Source organism: Clinocottus analis, unplaced genomic scaffold (assembly GCF_023055335.1).
Source record: "Clinocottus analis isolate CAN_PGR_092001 unplaced genomic scaffold, fCliAna1.0.p SCAF_21, whole genome shotgun sequence".
Taxonomy (NCBI): Eukaryota; Metazoa; Chordata; class Actinopteri; order Perciformes; family Cottidae; genus Clinocottus; species Clinocottus analis.
The window spans coordinates 13,425,974-13,450,839 of NW_027175943.1; the positions used below are offsets into that span (position 1 = coordinate 13,425,974).

Here is a 24,866-nt window from a genome sequence, read left to right on the forward strand (position 1 = left end):
TGCTCAGAACGAGAGGACCGGTTCAGCTTCTAACAGTGTCAGGAGACAGCAGGGTGTACAGTGTGTGTATATATATATAGATATATAGATATATATGTTCTCATGTGGTCCGGTACCGTTCTGCTGCCCTTGCAGAGGAACCCAGCAACAGAACCTTTCAGTATTTCTCACTCCTCCTCATAAAGATGCGTCGGTACCGGCGGGCTTTCATTCCAAAACTCCATGTGGACCCGACAGAGAAGGACACGCCGGTGCTGGAGGCGTACGACGCGCAGCAAAGGTGACTGAGCTGATGTAATTGATATGCGGGGGGGGGGATCAAAGGCATGGCTGGGATAGCGGCTCCATCGCGGACGCAAATAGCCTCTGATTAAGGAACAATGGTGCGTTAATATGACTCATTATGTGTCCCAGAATAAGGCGGTCTTGGTTATTTTTTTCAATTTCCGAGCTAATCAAGTTAAACATCTATTAGTATTCAATCCCTCCGTGTGTTTAATCTCTCTCTCGCTCCATTCTTCTTTGGGGAATGGCAGGAACATTACCCATCAGCCCCTGTGGAGGTCAACAGCTCCTCCTTTACACTCCCACTCAGGGGTCAAAAGGTCAAAGTCAAAGACCATCAGCTGCTCTCAGATAAGAACTCGTCATCCCGAATCGATTCTAATTATGATTTTATCAACACATAAAAAATCTATTGCAATCTCACTGAGCTGACGGAGGACGTCGCCGGCTTGTTATCTGATCCGATGATGGAAGTATCCTGAGTGAAAACGCTTCGATTTTAAAGTGTATGCTCGAAAACGGAGGTGGAGGAGATTCCCCTGTGGGCAGCCGGACAGGAAATAGGTAGCGGCGTTAGCACAGATAGAGGAAAGGGAGGACAGGAAGCCGGCACGTACAGGGCCAAAGGGGCCAAAAGTCAAAGTCAAACAGCAGAGAAACGTATATTCGCTTCTTTTCTCTCCATCTTCTGCTGCCAATGGGCGACACCTCACTCACAGCAGCAGCACATTAGTTTGGTTGCAGTAAAACAGAAGATATTAGTGCTTTACGTCCACTTTCCTAGATGAAGGGAAATCCACACAAACGCCCGTGAAGCGTCCTTACCGGCGATCGTGAGACAGAGGCAGCTGCACGCGATGAAGAGCACGCTCATCCTCGTTTGTCCGATGGTGGCGGCCATCACATCGTACGCTTCAGCGTTCGCTCTCTGCTGTATCTCCTCCTCCTCCCTCACCTGGAATCTGGACGCGTCCTGAAAAAGACCTTTTGGAGGAGCTCAGCTCCGCGCACACCTTCAGTCAGCAGCTCGCGCCGAGCGGCTCGCCTGCCTCCGTCTCTTTGGGTGAAACCGCGGCCTGATCGGGCGCCGGGAGCGACCAGAGGGCGGAATGTGTTTGTACTGGGAAGCCGGCGGTGCACCTGTTGGTGCTCGGCAATCTGTGGTTTGCACTGTTGGGACGGTGGGTGGGAGGACGAGGTGGCGGGCGGGGGTGAAGGAATGTCAATGAGCTGTGACAATGGAGATATTTTAGGGGGGAGGAAAAAGGGGGCGGAGTCGAATGAGAGGGGTCAAAGAATGATTGGAGGCGGTTTGGGTGAGTATCTTTCTCATTTCACTTTCCACGGCTTCTTCATCCTGTCATTGACCTTTCGCCCTGTTGTTTTCCTGGAAAATCACATCTCCTCTTCCTCTTCCATCCCTTCTCGTTGGTCTCCGGCCTCGGTGCTTTGGTGCTTTGGTGCTTTGGCGTCGCTCCACATGGGCTGCGTTGTGTCTGTCAACAACGGTGGAAGTCATGAGTCTTATGTCTGTTTTGCATTAAACATCAAACCTAATAGAATTGAGCTGAAGGGTTGTGGGTTCGATTGTCGTATAAGTTCACAGGAAGAACTCAAATGACCAATTTCAGAGTCCTATAAACAGCTAAAAGACGTTGTCTCCCATATTAGTGCTGCATCGTTTAAACTTGACCCATATCAGAACCTTTGACACAGACACCAACAGAATACAGTATTCAGTACCTTTTCTTCTTCTTCTTCTTCTTCTTCTTCTTCTTCTTCTTCTTCTTCTTCTTCTTCTTCTTCTTCTTCTTCTTCTTCTTCTTCCTCTTCTTCTTCCGATACCCATCATGTGAATGGAAGCATTCAGATAAATACGAATGATCAAATGTCACAGGTGTGCACTGTGGCGACCATTTTGGATGTTTTGGTGGCCACAACTTTGCCAAATGTCAAACAGAAATGTTTTCTAGATCTGTGTACACAACATATTTACTGCAGCTGTGGTCTCACTGAAGTTTTTACTACTTATGACTGGAGTTTTTTTTCGGTCTCTTTTCCCATAACCAGCACTATTAGGTTTCATTGCTCAATGAATGAAGTTTTAAGATCTCAAACCTCTAATTGGTGCGTCCCCATTGGACAATAAAAGAAAGGCAGTGCGGCATGCAGCGTTATGCATACAGAGGTTTTGACAACGCCCCGTGGACCTGACCTGCATGCAGATGAATGCTCTGAAAGTAACAGGAACACAGTGCTAAAGTGACAGCTATTATTAGAGGAGAGCAGTTAGAACAGGGATCAGATCCCCAACCACGCTGATATTCTGATGATATCAGAGCTGCTGGGAAATAAAGAGCGATATGAAGAACTTGCTGCTGCTGGAGCATAAAAGACATCGTTCAGCAGAGACATTGTGTGACGTGATACGTGTCATATGAGCCATCGCAGTGAATATATTTATATGGCTTTAGAGGACGGCTGCTGAAAGCCTCCAGGAAGAAGTTGCCCCACTGAAGACCAGAATAACTAAACTTCTGGGTAGAGAGGTGAGGTGGATCGGACTGAAACCCTCGGTTTTGCTCGATTTAGAGTTGGAGGCGAGGAAAGATAAGCACGGTGCGATACAAAAATAGAGATGACGTCGTCCTGAGACGAGCGCTGTGATGGATGAGGTCGAGGCCTGCGAGTGACCTCTGGATCCTTCATGTTGCCGCTCACGGAGGTAAAGTCTGTGTTTCAGGGGTCGTGAGGGGGATAAGTGAATACTGTTTCTACTTCCCATCATCCTCCTGGTGGCTCGGAGGTCACACCAGCCTCTCTCCGCATAAAAGCAGGTAATACATCAGTAAAGGCCTCGACCTCGCCCTCCTCCACTACATCAGCTAGGATGCTCAACACGAGTTCATGTGTGTTTGACTCGGCGCTACAGGTCAGAATGTGAGATAGCAGGTAGACATGAGGGCAATTTAAATGCAGTTTAAATGCAATGCAGCTAATGCTGCAGGAGCGACGCTACTGAGGCTTAATCAGCTCAACCAGACTTCACCCGACCAACGCGCACGCTGCACAGACGCATGAGAGCAGCTACACACAGGGAAATATCAGGGAAGCCCATGCAGGAGTGTCCGGTAACCACAGTGTGTGTGTGTGTGTGTGTGTAGGATTATTAATAGCAGAAGCAGGCATGACTCTCACGGCAGCATGCCGACAACAGATGGAGCCTTTGATACCTTCAGATCTTTATTTAAAAAATACCACAAAAACAGACACAAAAGGAGAAAAAAGAAGGACAGGTTTGTGTTCATGTCACGTGTCATGAGGGGTAAAGGGCGTGTGTGTATGTGTGTGTGTGTGTGTGTGTGTGTGTGTGTGTGTGTGTGTGTGTGAGACCCTGAGAGGTGCAGGTCACCTATATATTGGGAATTCCACAGGCTATTGGTGCAGCTGGTGAACTGAGGTGGCACGCTGCGCCCCGCGTCGACACAAGAATAGCCTCCTTGCAAACACACACACACACACACACACACACACGCTGGTGCCGAAAATACAAAGGGGATTACTACGGCTGCAGATATATCCACCAAAGCATGTGCCACACACATGAAAGGCCTGCAGCGTGCTGCTCGCAGCATCTGGTTTGTGGTGGTGTTTATGTGTGAACAGCACGGACGAGCATCCAGCTCTGCACACACACACACTCACACCTGGACTCTGACTGTAGCTACACACCAAAAGACACTAAAGAAAACACACTCTAGCATCTGAGATGTGCACACAGGACAGGTGCGCTAATGTTGACTTGGTTTGTGTATTTAATGCAATTATCAAGGCCCTCAAACACAATAATGCAGTTGTTTGTGTTTGAATATGTGACGGCAGCCAGACGGGTCCATGTGGTGAAGAATGTTTAGATTTTTTAAAATTTATGATTATTTAAAATTGTTATATCACATATTTTATAACATTTATGAGCAAGATTGGCCAAAAATCTGTCCTCGAGCGGTCCCTGTGTTTTTCCAACTCCATGGTTCAGGGTCTTAACAACGTCCCACACACTAATAACACACCTTTCTGGAAAGGTTAGGACCTGAGGAATCTGAATCTGAAACGAAAAACACTGCAAAACAAAGCTTTGACACATTGGGGAGGTGTTTTAGTAAAAGAAATGTGTCGTTCGGTTCAAAAAGAGAAAAGTTATTTACTCTGCCGGCGAAAAAAAGGAGGAAGCTGCAGCCGTTTTGTGACTTTACAGGTAGAAATATAGAATTTATACGGACATGGATTACTTTGTTAGATTCCCACAAGCCTCACGGTGACGTGGATGTGTTTGTCATTGAAATCTGACTTTGTTGAGGGAACTTATCACAAGTTTAGTGAAACGTTACGGTCGCTGCAGCTCACAGAGTTATGTAAGTATACTTCAATTTAACAGTTACTTTATTTTTTATTTTTTTAAACATGTATATTCTCACTGGGGTTACAGTATTGTAGCACTAGAAAATGAAGTTAATAAACAAAAATCCCTGCAAAACAAAGCTTTGACATATTGGGAAGGTGTTTTAGTAAAAAAAAACATGTTTGGTTCAAAAATAGAAAAGTTAGCTGTTCTCTGGAAAAACATTGTTGTTGTTTTTTTGCGTGTATTGAATAAGCCTGGAAACATTGAGACATAAATTCATGATTACAATGTTGACATGAAGTCTTTCTCTCACAGACTTCTATACAACCAGACTCGTTTGCAGCTCTAAGGCGCTTCAGCTTCACTCCTCACAGCCGGTTGAGCCGTCAGCTGGTCACACAACTCGTCCTCTAGAGGTCGACACAGAAACACACATGCAGCGAAGGGTGCAGAGCGGGATGCACGCGACTTTGAGTTTTAGTTTCCTACATAGAATAGAGTTTTTAAACTGTTGGCTGACGATGGACTACGCCCAGGGAAGTCTCCTCCCTTGGTGGAGGTGCTGAATCAGACCATGGGGCGGAGCTTAAGGGGAACGGACGTCCGGCGGCGTCAGGGGGCTTTGAAGGGGTCGGTGGGCGTGTGGTTGAAGCTGGCGTCGGCGAAGATGGCCAAGGTGCCCACGGTGGTGAAGACGACGAAGATCCAGAGGAACATGCGGTCCACCACCATGGCCACGTACTGCCAGTCCTCCTTCAGCTGACGGAGGGATGGAGGAGGAAGAAAGGGAGGAAGGGAAGACAGAGGGGATGAGAAGAGGGAAGAGTTCACAAACCGACTGCTCCTGGAAGATCCAAGCGACAAAGTGAGCAGAAGAGAGCGAGCTCACCGCCTCCGAGTCCTTCTCGGCCTGCAGGGACTCGGCGATGAAGGTGATGGCCCCGATGGCCGACTTGAGCTCGTCGGGCAGCGTGAGGTAGCTGCTGGGCCCGTCGATGAACTTCCTCAGGTCCGTGCACATGCCCTCCGGGTGAAACCTGCAGGAGCCGCGCACACAGACGCTCGAGTCACAGGGCGTGGAAAACACACAACGATGCACACAAACTTCAGCTTGACAACGTTTTTTTTTTTAAAAAAAAGGACCTCGGGATTTGAGCTCGCCGTCCCAAAGCGAGCGAACGACACACGAGCGAGCGAGCGAGCAGATGTCGGTCCGGACTAATTAAAAGCTGTGAAACAGTAAAGGCTGCCGTCATTCAGGGAGGAACCGAGAGGTCAGAGGAGCATTTTCTGTCTTTACCCAAACCGTCACAGAGGACGAGAGCTGCAGGTGAGAGTGTGTTGAATCTGTGAAGAAAAGGAGCGATTGATCGCTCGTGAATTCCACTTTTCATCTGACGCGAAGGCGCACGCGTCGCTTTAACGAGCAGCCGGTGAGGGAAGCGTTCAAAGCGTTTGCTCATTAACCTTTTTTTCTTTCTAGCGGCTGGATCTCCCCACGCGGCGTCCTTGAGAAGTGACACATGGACTTCCGTTGCGGTCGCCTCCAGAGGAGCGTCAGACCTCCAGCGTGTCCGACGTGGAGATACAGGACGTCTCAGATAAAGGAAAAGCCTCTGAACCTAAAGGATCACGGAGGAGTTTAGTTCATTTATGGCCTCTGTCTCATGCTTCATGTGTCATGTGTCCGGTCTCTCTCAAACAGAAACAGAAAGAAGGGCTGATGTGTTGGTCTTGAAGGTCAGAGGTCATAGTTTTCCAGTTCTTCACCGTTTCCTCAGCTATGGGATCGTTAAAGCCCCGTCGAATCGACATGAATTATGTAATTTAATTCCTGGACGTACTCAATTCAAATATGCAAGAAACACACACATACATGATATTATGAGCCATCGCTTGTGTACCTTCATATACTATTTGAACCAGAAACAGTGTCCTCTCTCTCTCTGTATTAACAAAGCCAGTAAATCTGCTCTTGGTCCTCGGCACGACTTTGTCCAAACGCATTAACACTCTGACCAATTAACTTTATTATCCTCCTTGCAGAGCAGCTGCCTTTCATCACACATCTGTCTGCTTATGAAACACCTCAAATATGAAACGCCTCACATTTACCGGAGCCTGAAAACCGCGTTGCAGGGCAGGCGGCGCTCCACCAGAGGGCAGTGTGGCCCTTCCTCTCCTCCTGTAACGCCCAGAAAGGCGACCTGACCGACGCGGCGGAGCGGCTTGGTATTCAGAGCGGCGGCGTGGAGGTTTACGATGCGGCGAGGCAGGTGAAGAGGCTGCGACCTCCCAGAGGTGGAGCCTCATCAGATGGAGAGAGAGAGGAAGAGGGAGAGGGAGAGAGAGAGAGCCACGCATTGGCCTTTCAACCCCTCCTCCACTTTCTCTCCTGCGCGGCTCAAAGCAGCACTTCATCAGCGAGAAGTAAATGACTATTCAGGAGACTAATTCAACTAAAACCGGCTGCGTCTGGTGCCAAGACATGCACTAAACCCAATTAAGAAGGAGTGTGTGAATGTGTGTGGCCTCAAGAGAGGTACTGCTGTCTCATCAAATTGCTCTAATAGAGCGCCCCCCCTTCTTCCTCCTCCTTCCTCTTCCTCCGTCACCAGTTCTCTCACCTCGACGCGCAGCGTCCCGCTCTGATGTGTCACAGTCCATTTGTGGGGAGTCATTATTATTTTAGCAACGATTCCTTCGCCGCCTGGCGTCTTCCCCTCCAGACACATTTCACTCCTCACAGGAGGTGCAGGGTGGAGAGGGGAGTGACGGCGGCGGAGGATTTGTGGTATTAATAGAGCGACGGGGAGGCTGAATAGTGACGGGTGTCAACGCGGTCGCTGATGTCCAGGAAGTAAAGTCACCTGAGCAAGGTCAGCTGTTACCGTGCAGCAGGTAGAGAGCAGACAGGAGGGAGGCTGTCACGTTCACAGAGGCCTGCAACGTCTCGAGAGCTTGTTTATGGGATTAAATCCAGACGAGGAGAATCCCTCGTCTGTTCGCGTCGTCCTCCCCGCCACCAGGAGACGACTTCACGGTGAAGATGGGGCGGGTGTTGGGGTCATGGGGGATTAATCCAATACGCAACATGTGCATCCTTTGCCCTATGAGGCCTCGGGTTAGACCGAGGACAGGCCGGACGCTACGGTGACTCACTGTCGCCCCTCTGGGAACAAGTGGTACTGCAAGACGAGGGCTAGCGCTAGCTTGGTCCTTTCTGTCTGCAACACAATACATCGACATCTTTGTCATAACTTCAACACTGTCACCTCGTCACAGGCAGCTGGCTTTACTTCATTTCTGTTTAAACTAATTTAGACAGGTTGGACCTTTAAGAAAAATTGCTTGTATAGCGTAAAAGTCGGGTTACAAGCCGCTAATACCGTCAGTGGGTGTTTGCACTAGCTCCCCGCTGCAGCCAGCTAGCGCTGCTCCCCGCTAGCACACCAACAACGACCGAAATTAGCGGGACCAGCCCCGGCTCAACGTCCGACTCGGGCAGCCGGGACGCGGGAAGTAGCAGCAGCAGCTAGCGGGGAGCTAGCAGCAGCGCTAGCTTGCTACAGCGGGGAGCTAGCAGCAGCGCTAGCTTGCTACAGCGGGGAGCTAGCAGCAGTGCTAGTATATATACTACATACTATTACACTCTATACTATGTATAGCTATATACTACTTTATTTATTATACTCCATACACTTTATCTCAGCTCTGTCATGCTCCAAACATATCTCACATTTAAAACAAAGGTCAGAAAGTTAACTTACTTTGCAGAGGCTCTAACGATGCCTACATCTGTCAGTCAGAGCCGTCTTTACTGCGAGCTCATAAACAATATGACACACAGGACCTGATATGTGACTTTAAGTTTAAATGTTCAGGCCTCAGACCTCAGAGCATCAAACCTCGTGCTCTTTGTGCGTCTCCATTTCTTAATCTAAACAACAACAGCAATGTGGGAGGACGTGTGGAATCGCGTCCTAAAACAGCCTCCCATATTTGAGGAAAGCGCAGCGCCCGGTCATGTTTATTAATGTGGATGGAGAGCTGGGTTTCATAAGGAATATGCAAGCTTTCAGAAAGCAGCGGCTGAGTCCTGAGATAACGTCCAGCAGACTCCAAGCTGAGACTCAGACTCATAAAACAACATTCATAAACAGGAGAATTTCATTTCACAGCGCTGTCCAACACATTTCATGTTTTTATCATTTTATCATTTATCAAAGGCACCCATTTAGCACACAACCCATGTTAAAGAGATAAATATGGACTACGGATTATAATTTGGTCTCAGCATTGTAGTTAAAGCTTTGAGGAGCGAGGTCACAGAGGAGTTCATGCCTGAAGGTACTCTGGATATTATTACTATATATATTATTATAATTATCTACATTTGGGAAACCTTTGTGTCAATGACACATCTTCAAAAATCTCATAGAACGGTAATTTTAGTAGTGAAAAATAGAAACTAAATCAAATGACAGTCAGGTGTAACTATACATTAGACTATTCACTCAAAGGATTTAACGACCAATCTCTCAACAGTCCAAGCAGTGAAGCCGCGTTGAAATGTGGTTATGACACTACAAATCATTGCAATTCAATAATTAGAGCAGATGGGAACTTAGCACTTAGCAACTTAGCACCGTTAGCAGCGACAGAGCGCTGAATATAGTTTGACTTGCAGAACGTTCTCTCTCTCCGTCTCTGTTCTCTGAGTCTTTGTTTGCCTTCTGTTTGATCGCTACAAGAGAGGGAGTCACAATGAACAGCGCCGCACACACACACACACACACACACACACACACACACACACACACACACACACACACACACACACACACACACACACAGAGTCAATTGCTGAGCATTAAAAAAAACATGATTCCCATCAATCAAAAGGTCAGAGTTGACCAATCAGATTCAAAGATGCAAATTACTAGACGGGGACGCACAGTGAAAATATAAGAGACATTTGAATTCTGATTATTTTTTAAAGTGTGTTAAAAGTGCAATTATTAAAATAGGGGAAAGCGTGACTTTTGTATACTTTTTAAAATATATTTTCAGGAAGTACACTTCTCAAATAGTACTTAAAATATAAAAAGATGTGGTACATTTAAAATCTGTATTTAATGTGCTTTACATTTTTTTCAATGCCAATTTAGAGCTTACATTTTAAAATATACAAAAACATATATATTTGAAATTAAAGTTCAAAGGAGTACATTTGAGTAATTGCACATAACTTTCACTTAAAGTATATATTTAAATTTCAACTACATTTAAATATATTATTTCAAAGTATACTACAGTATACTTTTTATATATTTTAAATATACAAAAGTATATATTTTTTATTTAAATGTTGTGCGTTTTTGTGCATTTTTTATTTAAATGTGAGCAGATCGCTAACGTTAGCGATCCGCTAACGCACACGCTGGAGCAACAGGTCGCCCGCCAGGTCAACCGCTCTCGTGAGATTATCGGTGACGACGTGTGCACGACGTCATGGCAAATTGGGATCAAGCCGGACACAAATCTACCCAGCATGCATTGCACACGGCGATGGATTCTGCACAGATCTAGCTCATCTCGTAGGCTCGTGTCAATCGGAAATGGGCTCAGATCTTTGTGGCTCGGCCATTTTAAAAGTAGCTCGCGAGCCACAAAGGTGTGAGCGCCCCCCTCTGGAGGCCTCGGGGCGGCTCTGGCCTCACCTGTTGGGCTTGGGGAACAAGATGGAGGAGTCGGGCTTGCGGATGAAGTACTCGTCGGCCACCTTGCTGATGGTCACCACCTTCTTCTCCCGACGGGGCATGACCTCCAGGGAGAGGGGCGTCTCCACCTTCGGCCTCAGCATGCCCAGGTAAGGAGGCAGCAGGTGGATGAAGATCTAGGGGGAAGGAGATAGATATCGTAGAATCACTCTGTTAGTGAGTTGATGTGTTATTGAACTGTTCTTCCCTCCAGCTTCTTGGCTCTGCCAGACCTCCAAAGCCCGTCGTCTCCTCCCGGTAGTAAAAATTGATTTGTTTGGATTCCCGTTTGGTGATTTATTGGACAGCTGGAATGTACTTGCTCTGTTTTTCCCTATTAAGGCTGAAGAATGAGTTCAAATGTTGAATTTAGCAGTGAGACAACCTTTGAGAACAGTTTGGGAAACCAAACGCTTTCCAATCCCTCAACGTCTCCCCTGAAGGTGTCTTTAAACAACGATAATATAAACTCTGGATGCTCCAGTCTTCAGCTGTACGTCAGCGGTACTGGCTACTTCCTGGCTGTCAAATATTAGTTTGGATCAACATCATGAATGCTGGTCGGCTCTGTTAACGGCTCCTTCATCTCCACCCTGAAGTGACTGGATATCCTTCTTTTGCGATCGCTCTTGGCTGGTGTGTTTAACAGATGGAGCTCATGAAGCGCTTCATGGGGAATGTGAGGTCGACTCGCGCCGGAGTTTCAAAATAAAGAGGATGACTTAGCCATCGCTCACAATCAAATACTCATATTTCCCGTAGACCGGCCTCTCTGAGCGCTGCCGGTTCGATTTAGACGATCCTACGAGTCAACAATGGATACAGATATATTTAAAGGAAGGTGTGATTCTCCACACATTCTACGGAAAGCCGGCCGGGCCAGTTCATCTGACTGATTAACAGGAAGTCCTTTCCAGTCAGCCCATTGGCTCAGATCTGGAATATTCCACTTGTGACGCCAATTATGAGCGGATCCAGGTGATTTTGTCAGTGCAAAACGATTGAAAAACAACACAAAATCAGCCATTAGGATAAAAACATGGCGGTGAGTAGTGCGGCTACGCTTCATGCACTTCTCTCCTTGACCTCGTGTGACAGCTGCTGTGTTTCTGACTGCCTGGTACGTCTTGAACGTGAACAAAAAGAGAAAACGTCACTATGCAGAGCTGCACTTCATCTCCCTTAACGAGCCTCTTCCTTCAGGTTTAGCATTACAAGCTAACTAACCAGTGGGAGGGTGTTATCTCCATCAATCCAGCACCACGCTGCTTTCATCCATGAAACCATGCAGATCACCTGTGTATCATAGTGTTATAAAAGCCTTTCGGAGGAGACAGACTTGGAGCATAAGGTCCACAGAGCTGCTGCTCGGCCTGTAATGAGCTTCCCATCGTGTACATCAAGGGCAACAGCCGCTGATGGAGGTTAATGCTGGAACATGACAGTCAGGTTGTTGCTGCCTGGACCTCAACTACTGCTGCCGACATCTCTGAACTATCACAATAATCAACATCCATTAAAGGCTTGTATTCACTACCCTGCACGCGGTTGCATCCGGTTTCCCTCCTGCTGTGATCAGATGCATTAACCCGAGTGTCTTATTTTGATGAATGAGCAGTGTTGTCTTTGTTGCTGCATGTTGCTAGGCCAACAAAGCTTTTAAAATGTGATGACGCTGAGTGTAAATGTCCCGTGAAGACTTGCCGGCCTCACCTTGCGGACCCACATGGGCATGCAGTGGGTGTTGGCCGAGCGGTGGTGCAGGTTCAGGACGACCACGCTGAGGATGACGGAGAACGTGACGAGGATCATGGTGAACATGATGTAGTTGACGATGATCGGGACGCCCAGCGACGTCTCGGGGATCTTGTCCGCCAGCAGCAGCAGGAACACGGTGAGGGTGAGCAGCACGTTGATGGACAGACCCATCTTCTCTCCTGATGGGGGGAAATAAAGGTGAAGGTAATGTAGTGAACTGCGAGGAGATGACCTTTTGGCCCCGGATTTTCAAAGTCTCTTTTTTTAAACGTAAACTTAGTTATCTCTGCAACCACAACGTTTATTTACTTCATTTAAAGTGCTACAATACTGGAACCCCTGTGAGAATATACATGTTTAAAAATATTAATTCATAAAGTAACTGTTCAATGCAAGCACTGACTTTGTGAACTTACTGCAGCGACCGTAACGTTTCACTAAACTCGTGATAAGTTCCCCTCAACAAAGTCAGATTTCAATAACAAACACATCCACGTCACCGTGAGGCTTGTGGGAATCTAACAAAGTAATCCATGTCCTTATAAACTCTATATTTCTACCTGTAAAGTCACAAAACGGCCACAGCTTCTGTCTTTTTTTCGCCGACGGAGTAAATAACTTTTCTATTTTTGAACCGAACACCACATTTTTTTTTACTAAAACACCTCCCCAATATGTCAAAGCTTTGTTTTGCAGTGTTTGTTGTTGCAGGTTCAGATTCCTCAGGTCCTAACCTTTCCAGAAAGGTGTGCTATTAGTGTGTGGGACGTTGTTAAGGCTCTGAACCATGTCGTTGGAAAAACTCAGGGACCGCTCGAGGACGGATTTTTGTCAAATCTTGCTCAGAATCATGTTGGATGTTATAAAAAATAAATAAAATAAATTGTCCTGCTAAATGTTTTCATGTGGTTGTTGCTTCCTTCACTGTTTTACCTGCAGCTGCTCCATGTAATTCACCAGTAATGACTCTAGTAGAAGATTCATCAGTCTGAGTGAGGCTCCCAGCTGTTTCACGTGGTCACTCATGAGCTGTGTTTACACACACACACACACATGCACACGTCACCAAACACTCGCGCTCATTTGACTGATTGCAGCAAAAAGTCTGTAAAATGGTCCCAAAAAAATCCGCCTTAACTCTTCCCTGTTATTCATTTAGTTAAGAAACAGTATTGGAATCAACTTCTTTTTCAAAGGGTTATTTTTGTGAAGGTGTTTCTGCCTCTGTGAGCTTCAATGAGTCGTTCCACATCATGCGGGTCCGGCAGCTTCTCATTACAGTCACGCTGCAGGAGGAGACGGCCTCCACGACAGCAACCTGCCGCCGTCTGCAGACCTGCAGCTGATCACATGACCATCCGGACGACGCAGCTGCACGACTCGGCCTCTTGTCCTTTCCTCTGAACCCCCTGACACCTGCAGTGTCTGTGCATCCAGAGCCGGTCTCACTCCACAAGTCAGTTAAACGCGTACGGACAAATTAGCCAATGAACGCGACGTCTATTAGGCCGAGATAAATCATGTGAGCGCTGTGCACAGAGTACAGTCTGCGAGCTGATTACCACCATTTCATTTTGGGGGTTATTGATCCCGCGGTGCTCCGCGGGAAGCAACTCTCTAATCGGAAATGAAATCCCCTTCGTGACAGTAATTGAACACGTGTGTGATTGCCCAATTCCAGCAGACCACACAAACACAATTAGCAGACGGTGGAGGCGGTTAAAGAGCGACGATCTGGCTTAAATAGTCCGAACCGAAAGCTCCGAGTCGACCTCGCGTTCCCCATCGGCGTGGTACCTGCGTCAGGAGGCAGGTAGAAGTTGAAGATGGCGATGATGGTGATGAGGATGCAGGGGAGGATGACGTTCAGGACGTAGTACAGCGGCTTCCTCTCCAGGATGAGGTAGAAGGTCATGTCCTCGTACAGGTCGTCGTTCATGTTCTTCCTGCACGGCCTGTGCGTGATGTGCCACTCGCCGCCCTCTGGGGGGAAAACACACGTCACCACATTTGCAGATCGGGTTGAATGCCGGCGAGGCGAAGGCGGCGTCCAACGCTTCCCACCCCGACCCCCGACCCCGACGCTCACCGGTGTACGCTTCGTCCAGCTGGATCTCCCGGATCTCGTTGCCTTTGGCGTCCAGCGCGTACTGCACGTTGATCTCGGTGGAGTCGTAGGTGTAGGAGCGGAACTGCATGGTGCAGTTCTGCCAGTCGAACGGGAAGTACGTCACCTGGACGCCGGGACAGACAGACGGACGGACACTGAGCCTCGACGGCAACGGCTTCTGAGCTCTCAGGTGTGTTTGGAAGCGGAGGAAAATAAGAAGAATCCTATGAAACGTGAGCTGACGGCCACATCGGTACTTACTTCACCTGAGTGTGTGATGAGCTGCGTTTGATCTTAAATTGGATGCCGGGCAATTTGCTCGCGAGCCTCTCGTCGCTCTCGGCAAACAGATCTGCTCCATCTTTAAATAAACCCTCCGCCCTCCTCGACGCAGAGGAAAAACAAGACATCGCCACTTCAGCCCGCTTTATCGAGTGCGAGGAATCCTCATATATCATGTGTGCTGTCAAAACTAACGACTGGACGGATGTGTGTGTGTGTGTGTGTGTGTGTGTGTGCACATCGGTACAGCTGTCATTCAGGCCAGCAGGATGAATCATCTTTATTCAAGACGCACGGATTGATAAACGCCAGGAAATGTTCTTAAATGTCCAGCGAGGCCCGTTGAAGGAGTTTAACTTGTTGTGTTCATATTCACCTTCACGCCACAGGAGCTGCAGTAGAGCGCCGGGGGAGTCCAGGTCACTCTGCCGTTGCTGTAGACCTGGACGTGCACGTGCAGCGCCACGTCGAACACGCCGTCGTTACTGCCAAACACAAACCACAAGTCATTCTCCACCCCTGAAGAAACGATCAGCTCCTTCACCTGGACGTGACCTTCAGCACGATGTTCTGACCTGAAGGAGGACACCACTGGAGGAGAGCAGCAGGACGTGTGTCTACAGGTTTAAACAATAAAGTCAAGCTTCTGCAGTATGAATAGCTGAGGAGAACTTAACATAACTCCAGAACTACGACATCACATTCACCCCAATACACCGCATACATGTGTTCAATGTAGCGTACATAAAGGAAGTCTGTTTCATCCTCATTCAGGATCTCTGGAAAGAGACTATTGCAATAGTTTCTGTCTCTTTGGGAGTTTCCCAGTAAACTGCACACTTAACAAGAAGGAGATGTTCAAATTCTCTCTTCTTGAAGCTCAACATTACATTGCAATGGCTGGAAAGCTGGAGAGAGACTGCTGCGCTGCTTTGCCCTTGAGAAACTCACTTAAATAAAATACCTTTGCCAACATTTGGGGCTCATTTATGGACTTTCTGGAGGAGGAAGATTTGTTACAATCCTGTAGTTTATCATTTCTCCTTATTCTCCTTTTTCTTTGGGTCCTTTTTGATATCTTCACCTGAGTTGCCTGGATGTGCTTCTTTTTGTTTTTTTTTGTTCTTCGGGTTTGTTTTGTGTTTGTTTGTGTAACAGACAAAAGACAACAATAAAAATGTTTGTTAAAAAAATAGCATGGCCCTTTAAACATCTTTTATGGATGCCATGCAGCTCTGATGGCTGTAAATATGACGGCGGGAGCAAAGACCGGGGGGCTTGTTATTTACTTTCTTCACAGATCACAAACCCGCCTCCAATGAAGCGATTATGTGCCGCACGACCCCGATGAAACGTTTTAATTGGGGATGAATCGGAGGGGCTGCAGCCGGCTGCACACAGAGCTGTTATCTGTCCATCGAGCTCATCACACAACACACAACAACACACACATCGCACTCACTTAAACACAGATTCAGTCTGTCAGGCCGCAGTGTTTCGGCTCTTACGGCCTCAGTGGATGAACCAGAAGCTGGTGTCCTTAAAGCCCCGTCTCACACACACACACACACACACACACACACACACAGAGGTGCATGTGCACACTGCTGCATCAGTGTGTGTGTGTGTCGAGTTAGCCGAGTGGAGCCGTGCTGCTTAATTGCCTATAAAGCGTTGATGAATGGAGCGGTGGGGATATTTACAGCGGTGCTAATGGGAGTGTGTGTGTGCGGGCGAAAGGAAAAGAGACTGCACTGGCTGCTCGAAGTACCTGAAGTTTCTAATTTAAAGCGGTGACATCGAGTGTTTTCCCTTCCAGAGGTACTGTACTGCGCCGCGGCGGGGCCTTTAACCTAATGTCCACCGGTTGCAGCCGCGCGGCGCTCTGACACCGTCAGATAAATAAATCTGCTGCTCGGCCACTCCGGGAACAGTTTGAGGCTGCAGTTGTTTGAGTGACTTATACCACACATGGGCTTTGTCTTTGTTCCCTTTATTGAATAGTGCAGAAAGCTTATCCTCCACTCTGAAGGACTTGAACTATTCAAGTGCAGCCTGAATTAAATTACATGAAAAAGGAAGTTAAATACATTCATGTGATGTGTGTATCTGGTGAAGATGTAACCTGACCTGTCACATGGTTTTTACAGGACAAGTCCACTATTTGAAAAGGGCAGAAACTTAAAGAAAAGAAAAACCCTGGCAGGTGATTGGATGAACCATCTGTCAATCAAACTCGTGCAAATCAATATATATTTTCCATGGAGAAAAAGGCGTTTTTAGCTCTTTATTCAATGAAGAAACACTCTCCGCTTCTGATATAGCTCATAGCAGCGTCTACGCTAACCTCTTTAGGAACCGCCATTTTTGTTTTGAAAAGAACCAAACTGTCGCCTCTCCGTGTCGCGTCACACACACACACACACACACACACACACACACACACACACACACACACACACACACACACACGCAGCACTCTCTTTGACATCTTATTTTGCATCAGACAATTTCCACTCCGCTGGGATTCACCGTCTTGAGAAGCTCAAGTTACAGAAGACCGACAAGCGCCGAGTCAGCATCCCACGCCTAACTTGCAACTCCCACACACACACACACACACACACACACACTAACACGCAGCTGTCTCGGTCAGCAGCTCCTCGCTGGCTCACCGGGCCCAGGCGCATAACTTTGAACCAGACAAGATGGATGCCGTTAACGCGGCGTGACCTCGCCTTTCAAACAAAAGACTAAAAATACCTGAAATGATTCATGATGACCTCGAGGGCACGACCCGACACGTGGAGCGATGTGAACGGATGAACGGGATGAACAGACAAACACCGTCATAACTCAGCGTCAGCGGAGCGGACTATTCAGGTTGAGGACATTTGTCATGTTGTTCCAAAAACATATCTTGTACATGTCTTTCAGGCGGGGAGCAGCAGGTTCATCAACATGTGAGTGAAGGGAACCACTAAATGCCCCCAGGGCCGACGCAGGAAGCCCCAGACTAAATAAATGAACAAATACTTTGTTCGCTGGTGCTCTTACTTATTTATGAGGACGATGTCGGGCAGCCAGACCTTGGCAGAGGGGATGCGCATCACCTCAATCCCATCATGCTCCTTGGGCTTCCACGACAACCGATGATCGGTCCATTGCTGTGTGTGAAAGAGAGGTTGTGTTTATGTGTCCGTGAAAAAGGGGGCGGGGCCGAGAGGGAAATGTTTCATCGACATGTGTAACCAATTTGTCATTTCATCAGTTTATTCCTCATCTTTTCACTGCTGTAATTAGATTCCTCCAGCGTCGGCCCCCTGTGCGTTGGTCCTCGCATAACAAAATGCTATTTGCATAATTTTTCATTTGGCACATACTCTGTTATTAGGACGACTCCGAGTGTTCCCCATCGGTTATGTGTGCATTGTGTCGGCACGGAGCTACACACAAAGGACTCGCATCAATGCACTGATCTACAGTTAAGCTGACTGTAGTGGGAGGAGCTTGCTGTAGTGGGAGGAGTAGTGGGAGGAGCTGACTGTAGTGGGAGGAGTAGTGGGAGGAGCTGACTGTAGTGGGAGGAGCTGACTGTAGTGGGAGGAGTTGAATGTAGTGGGAGGAGCTGAATGTAGTGGGAGGAGCTAACTGTAGTGGGAGGAGTAGTGGGAGGAGCTGAAAGTAGAGGGAGGAGCTAACTGTAGTGGGAGGAGTAGTGGGAGGAGCTGAAAGTAGAGGGAGGAGCTAACTGTAGTGGGAGGAGCTGACTGCAGTGGGAGGAGCTGACCGACATAAACACACTTACCAGGTTCATAAAAACAGTGGTAGTCATTTCTTCATTTTTCATATTCTGAAACAACAACAAACAAGTTAAAATGATATAAATGATGATAATTTGCACACATTCATAGACACAACACCCCATCTTCTTTCTGTTGCAGTCGTATTATCATCATTTTTGGGCCATTCTTGCAACATTAAAGCGAGAATCCGACAGCTTTCCAAAACTCTACTGGAGATCTACTTCGTTGTGAGAGAGCACTGTTTCCTAAAGTCCAACATGCTCACATATGAAACTTATTTTACATTGAAAATGGAAAATACTGAGGAGACATCTTCTGGCCCAGTCGCATCACGAGGGGAAAACATGTTGTAGGCTTTTCTGATGTGACAAAAAGAGTATATCTCAACAACTTAATGTGGTCCATTGCACAGTGTTTCCTGGTGTTAAAGACATATTGTGTGCATAAGAGATGATGACTGAGGTATTACATCTGCTGCGTTGAGCTCAGAAGGCAGAACAAGACCCTCAGATCTCTTTCTGCATGTTTCCCCTGCTGCTGCATCCGTCTGCTGGCATTGCAGTGATGTGAAAGTGTAACTACATTACTGTCAGAGCTGTTGGTGAGCTGAGTGGCTAATCAGACCTGAGGGGGGAGGCATGTCTAAAAAGAGTTTACGAATATAGGTTTTAAGGTAAAGGAAGGCAGCGTCCCTTTTAACTGGACTGCCCTACATACACTTTAAGAGTTTATTTTGGAAGGTTTTGTTTCAGGAAGTAAACCAGAACTGTTCCTTTACTTTTTTAAATGTCCCTTTTCGTGCCCAGCAATCTGTAGTTTCATGCCGTGATGCTGAAACACATGACATCGTGAGAGTCATGGCTGTATTTTACCACACAGAGCTCACGTACATGTCCACCGCCAGGCAATGAGCACACGCGTGTGATTGTCTGTCCGGCAGGAAGGCGCAGCTTGCTGCTATTTTAAACGCTGGGAGGAATGTCAGGGAGACAGCTGGGACGGAAACAGGGAGGGCGGGGGAGGTCGACTCCAACATCTCGCTCTCTCGCCCTCATCTCATCACTGACCTATCGCCTACTGATTAGTTCTGGGCAGGTGGGGGACAGAGCATCAAAGTGGGTCAGTTTCCACTCCAGAACTGGAGGTTTCCCATGTGACTTCCTCTCAGAGTGACGCTGACCTTGAGCGGAGGTGTAAGGAGCGTATGTAAATGTGACAACGTGTGAAGAACCCTATGCATCTGCATCGGGGGAATGGCAATCCAGCACTGCACATCAGTAGCAAACCTCTGTGTGCCACATGTGTGCCAGCTGGACCGCCGGAGCCGGATTCAGGACCCAATGGCCCTCAGATATATTCACTTTATTAAAACTTTATACCTCTGCTTGTGTTTTGATATCGTGTCATGTTCAAGTGTTGCAGTGCATTTGTCTTCAGCGAAGGGAGCAACCTCTGTGCTGAAGGTTTACAGAGACATCTCTCTGTCTGTGTGAATCAGATCTGATGCTTAAATACGTGCTCATCAGAGGCATTGGAAGTTACAGTCATGACGGCCATTAAAACAGGAGATGTCCAGAAGAAGTCTGCACGGTCACAAGAAAACCAAAAGTTTCTTTTGGCATTTCTGCAAACCAATGAATGTAAATGTTTCTGCACCAAAAGTACTTTTAATATTAGTCTTGCAGAAATGCACAATACCACAGGATTGTTTAGGTTTAAGCAACAAAAACATAATGATTTGTGTTATTTTATAACATAACAACCGGGACATCGTATCAACCTCCTTATCGGACTTTCTGATGAAACACAGGCGGCGGTCTCCTGGGTGAAAGTCATGTGTTTGTTAACCCCTCCCATCCGATCTCAGTGGACTCGTTATTATACCACACAACTTTCAGTTACTGCACAATATATCACGTCACTTGCTCTAAACAAATGCAAAAACATCACCTTCCAACATATCTGTGTTTTGCAGAAATGTACTACCAAGAGTACATGCTTTATTGAGATGGTAAAAATCCCAATTTTCTCATGTTCACACAAGCAAAACTTCTTATTTTCCAACTTTCTGTTTGCTTTTTGTATAGCAACACGCCAGATTATCTTTGACCTACTCATTTCTATCGTAAATGGGGGAAATGTTGGGAACCTTTTGAGTCTGATAAGACACCTGCCAGTGTTTCGTTAATATTCCAGTTGTGCGTGTACGTATATATATACAGAAATGTCGGGCTCTCGTGCCTCACCAGTCCAATGAGGGAGGAAAGGACCATCCCCACACGAACCACCACCCTGTCTTCAGGGGTCAACGCTGGCCGCACCTTCATGTTGTAGCTGGTGAAGAGCGTCTTCATCAGAGCCTTCTCCACATCGGACGCACCTGTGCGACAAGTAGGGAGACGGGTGTATGAGTTCATAAAGGATCGGATGATGAACAATACAATACTCATAGCAGTGCCATTGATACTTTTTGTGAACCCATTTTTTTTTTCTATTGAATATTGTCTGAGCTTAAAATTCATGAAATGAACTCAAACACTGTGAGCCAACGCTTCTGCTGGGTGCGCTGTCCACATTCACGTCACGAGTGAGGACGAAGCTAACTGGCTGGCTGCAAGGTGTGTCGTGCAACAGAAAAGACCCCTGAAGCTCAGCCGCTGAGTCGATGCAGCGCAGTGAGTGGATGCTTCCCAGAATTAGCCGGATTAGCTGTAAATTAGGGGGTGGTCAATGAAATCAATGGAACATCCTCCCAGTCCGTCTTCACTAGACGGAGTCCCACCTTCTGCCTCCACACCCACTCACATCGACTGCAGAGACAAAGCAACGTGGACGCAAGTCAAAGGAGCGTCGGGAGGGAGAGCGAGCGGAGACTTTTCAGTAAAGTCGGGTGAGTTTGGCTTCCTGCAAAGTATCAGCGCTCCCTATCAGTGGAAAAAATGTAAGAATCTCTGATGACAGTCACAGGCTTCAGTTGAACGCAGGTAAACAACCCACGCAGAGAGAAAACACATCGAGTGAAATTAAATCTCAGAACCAAATCCAACTATTGGCTGACAGTGAATTAGCTGTTTATTGGTTTAGAATTAGCGTCTCAGGCAGATGAGTGTGAGTGTAAACGACAAGCACAGACAGAAAAGGAAGTCGATTAAGGAAGGAAATGAACGAGATCATCTTAAAATGATGGTTTCATATCTAGAGATTGGGTCCTCTTCATGAAGTCGTTGTACCCGCCATGTTTAACATAACACTGGGAAGGCCTTTAGCGGTTTTAACATCACCTGAAGGCCACGGTTCTGCACTTTGCGGCTCACATTACAGCCGTCTGGGAAGTGGAGGAGTGAGTGGAGGGGATGCAGTTGCTTGCAATCTGCAACAAAACCACAAGATGCCACCAAACCCTACACACTGTCTTTCTACAGGGCCTCAACACGAGTAGCTTAGCACATGAAAGCTGAATTAAACCCATATAATGAATTCCCCTTTGATCATACGGTCCCTGTGTTGAAAGTATCACTTAGATGACAGATAAATTCAAGGTCCGAGTAGCTCGACACATCACACAACATAATATATACATACACACACTATTAAGAAAGACTTAGACTGTCTCACAATAGACCCGCAAAGCTGCAAACCTCCCAAAACCCAAACGCTCCCGCTCCGCAGCAGCGTCATACATAAACTCCTGCTTCATTTCCACCCGTTTCCTCCTCAGTGTTGGAAGGTTAGTCACATTTATAATCAGCGGCTCTGGCGACGCAGCATTCATCACGTTTGGCAGAGCTGAGGCCCCGGCAGGATCTGACCTGACAGGAATAAATGACAACGATCACCAAGCAAGGCACCCGCCATTAGCCAGAGGCACGGCGAGCACGGCCGCTGACGGGCGAGGCTGGGAAGCGCCGGTGGAAGGCGAGAATTTTGCATTCTCTCCCCGTCTCTGCTCAGTTCAGCTGACTTGGTAAATATACCGGATTAAGTGGGATCAGATAAGGTAAAACCATGCTGAAGCCGACAGTGAAGGATGCTTGCCATGAATATAACTGATGGCAGGGTATTTTAAGTCACTTTGATAAAAGACAGAAGAAGCATATATACTTTTCTACTTAAAAACACTAAAAATGTGCTTCCAGTTTGACATTAGTGGTTTTGAGTTACATATCGTGATCCTTTGCTGTGGAAGCTGGTAGCCGACAGATATCATATGCCCCAAGATAATCTATTCAAATAACATTAAGGATGTCAATTATTAAAAAAAATACCTGCAGAAACTAATTGCATGAGCTCTGCTTCCTTTTTTTCAGTCCTAATTAGCAGAAGTTAGCATGCTATCACCCCATAAGTAACTATTACGTGCTAAACATTAGCACGTTGGCATGACACAAGGAGCTTGTTGTCATATTATTGTTAGCTAACGTTACTCAGAGCGCTGCTAACTAGCCTGAAGACTTTAAATCTTGATATAATATGTTTTAAAAGACCAATAATGTGTATGTGTAGTGAAATCTGGCATTAAAAGGTGTTTTTTGTTCATTACGTGCTAAACATTAGCATGTTAGCATGACACAAGGAGCTTGTTGGCATATTAATGTTTGCTAATGTTACGTTGAGAGCTGCTAACTTGCCTAAAGATGCTTAGTTTTGTTAAAATATGTTTTAAAAACATTAGCATGTTAGCATGACACAAGGAGCTTGTTGGCATATTAATGTTTGCTAATGTTACGTTGAGAGCTGCTAACCAGCCTAAAGACTTTTAGTCTTGTTATAATGTGTTTTAAAAGACCAATAATGTGTACGTCCAGTAAAAGCTGGCATTAAAAGGTGTTTTGTTGTTCATTGGGGCTTCTACATGTGAAATTGTTAGCGTAGTATCCTTCAAGAAGTGCTGTTCTGACGTCACGACGTGGCCTGGAGCTCTACAACATGAGTGTGTCGTGTCAGCTTGTGTCTTACCTCCCGATGTGCAGAGGCCGCCCACGCAGCACGCCAGCAGGAGCAGATCCGGGCCTCTCATGGCGCCCAACCAGAAAAAGCACTTAGTCGGTAACTCCAAACTTTTTGGGGGTGTTTTCTTTTGTTCTTCTTTTTTTTCAATTCCAACGCAGCTCACCGGAGCTCCTGTGTGTAGGTTTTGGTTTGTTGGACTGTTGTTGTCTGTCAGTCAGGCCGGCCTGGCCAACTGCTGTCTGCTCCGGTTACAACCTTGAGGAGGGGAGGGTGTGTGTGTGTGTGTGTGTGTGTGTGTGTAGCTGTTCACCCCTTCAGCGGTGAAGCTTCACATGGACACTCACTACTGGCTTCCGATACAAAGACAACACCTTTTTTCCTCATTCAGTTGTCTCTCAACATAGGGAAATAATAGAGCTACGATTTGCATATCGAAGTGTGGCCCCTACTCTGAGTGTCACCCAATGGGTGACTATCACACCTTCAGGTCTGCACCAATCACTGATCCCCATTTGACCCTTGCTTCATGTGCCCTGCCTCCACCCGCTGTAATAAGTGGACCTATAGGTGACACAGGGGCCATTATCCTCTCTTTTAAAGGTCGCTTGAGGGATGAGCATTGGAAATTAGCGGTAGCTACAAAATGCTGTGATGCACGGCATTGGATAATTGGATAATCTCTATATCTATTAGTCCCTACCAAGTAAACATGAAATGAAATGAGACACGGTATAACGCTAAGTTGATCAAATCGTTTAACTGCCACTTGATTTCTCCAAAAGCCCCCCCCCCTTCTTCCCCTTGCAGTAAAACACACCGTCCCTCTATCCCATTACTGGTTTCTTCATGCCACTCTGCTCTCGCTCACATTCATCGGCCGGCCCACGCCACCGTATTTTATGAACCAGTGTCGCTGCCATTTGGCACGCCTCCAATTTAATTACCATAGAAGCTAACTATTAACAGCTAGCCGCAAGTGTCAAGTCACACATCCAATCTGTGGTCACGAGGGAGTGAATATAAAGCTTCTGCTGGCAGCCACTCACATCCAGAGATCTCTCCTAAGGAAGGCCTCATAGAGTGATGTTTAATTCACAACTAGTTAAGTTAACCAGCATGATTGCTGAGCCACACGTGTTATTTACATGGGTGACAAGTAACATGTGTTGTAGTAATTAGATGACCTAAAAAGTTGAGGTAATCGTCTCAAAGATATGTCAAAGGTGAGAGCTTGGCTCGGTTCTTCGTTCCTCTTTTATATGTAAAAGATGTTGGAGGTTACCACTCTAATTGTATTGAAAACCAATCAGCGTAGTTCTCTTTTTTGTTTATCTATCTAATTACCCCACAGAGATTAAACCTCCTCTAATCTGAGATTTTAAATTGGCTGCCAATTGAATTGTGTGTCCAGACTTCAATTGGAAGTCATCAGAGTACACCATGTGGGCAGAAGGGTTGTGGGCGTCTGATCAAAAGCCCGTTAACACCCTGATCTCACACCGCCGGACACC

The 24,866-nt window shown here is 46.8% G+C and overlaps 2 protein-coding genes across 3 annotated transcripts in view; both read right to left on the reverse strand.

Annotated features, from left to right (window-relative positions):
* Positions 1–1,186, reverse strand: part of chrnb1l (cholinergic receptor, nicotinic, beta 1 (muscle) like) — a 12,341-nt gene extending 11,155 nt beyond the window's left edge. Inside the window, exon 1 of the mRNA XM_068588354.1 lies at positions 1,111–1,186. Coding sequence (XP_068444455.1) covers positions 1,111–1,186 — 76 coding nt within the window. The remainder of the gene's footprint in view (positions 1–1,110) is intronic.
* Positions 1,187–3,525: 2,339 nt separating this feature from the next.
* On the reverse strand, positions 3,526–23,632 carry chrnb1 (cholinergic receptor, nicotinic, beta 1 (muscle)). 2 transcript variants are annotated; one of them, XM_068588203.1, is made up of 11 exons: positions 23,362–23,632; positions 20,652–20,785; positions 18,408–18,452; positions 17,657–17,766; positions 14,976–15,084; positions 14,297–14,441; positions 14,005–14,190; positions 12,163–12,386; positions 10,411–10,586; positions 5,577–5,724; positions 3,526–5,446 (listed from the first exon to the last, which is right to left on the reverse strand). In XM_068588203.1, the coding sequence occupies exons 1-11, from the start codon at positions 23,420–23,422 to the stop codon at positions 5,300–5,302; spliced, it is 1,485 nt and encodes a 494-aa protein (XP_068444304.1). In that variant the 5' UTR covers positions 23,423–23,632; the 3' UTR covers positions 3,526–5,299. The 2 variants fall into 2 exon arrangements, with proteins under 2 accessions (XP_068444304.1, XP_068444305.1); XM_068588204.1 differs by lacking the exons at positions 3,526–5,446; positions 5,577–5,724 and adding an exon at positions 8,934–9,434.
* Between the last annotated feature and the right edge of the window lie 1,234 nt (positions 23,633–24,866).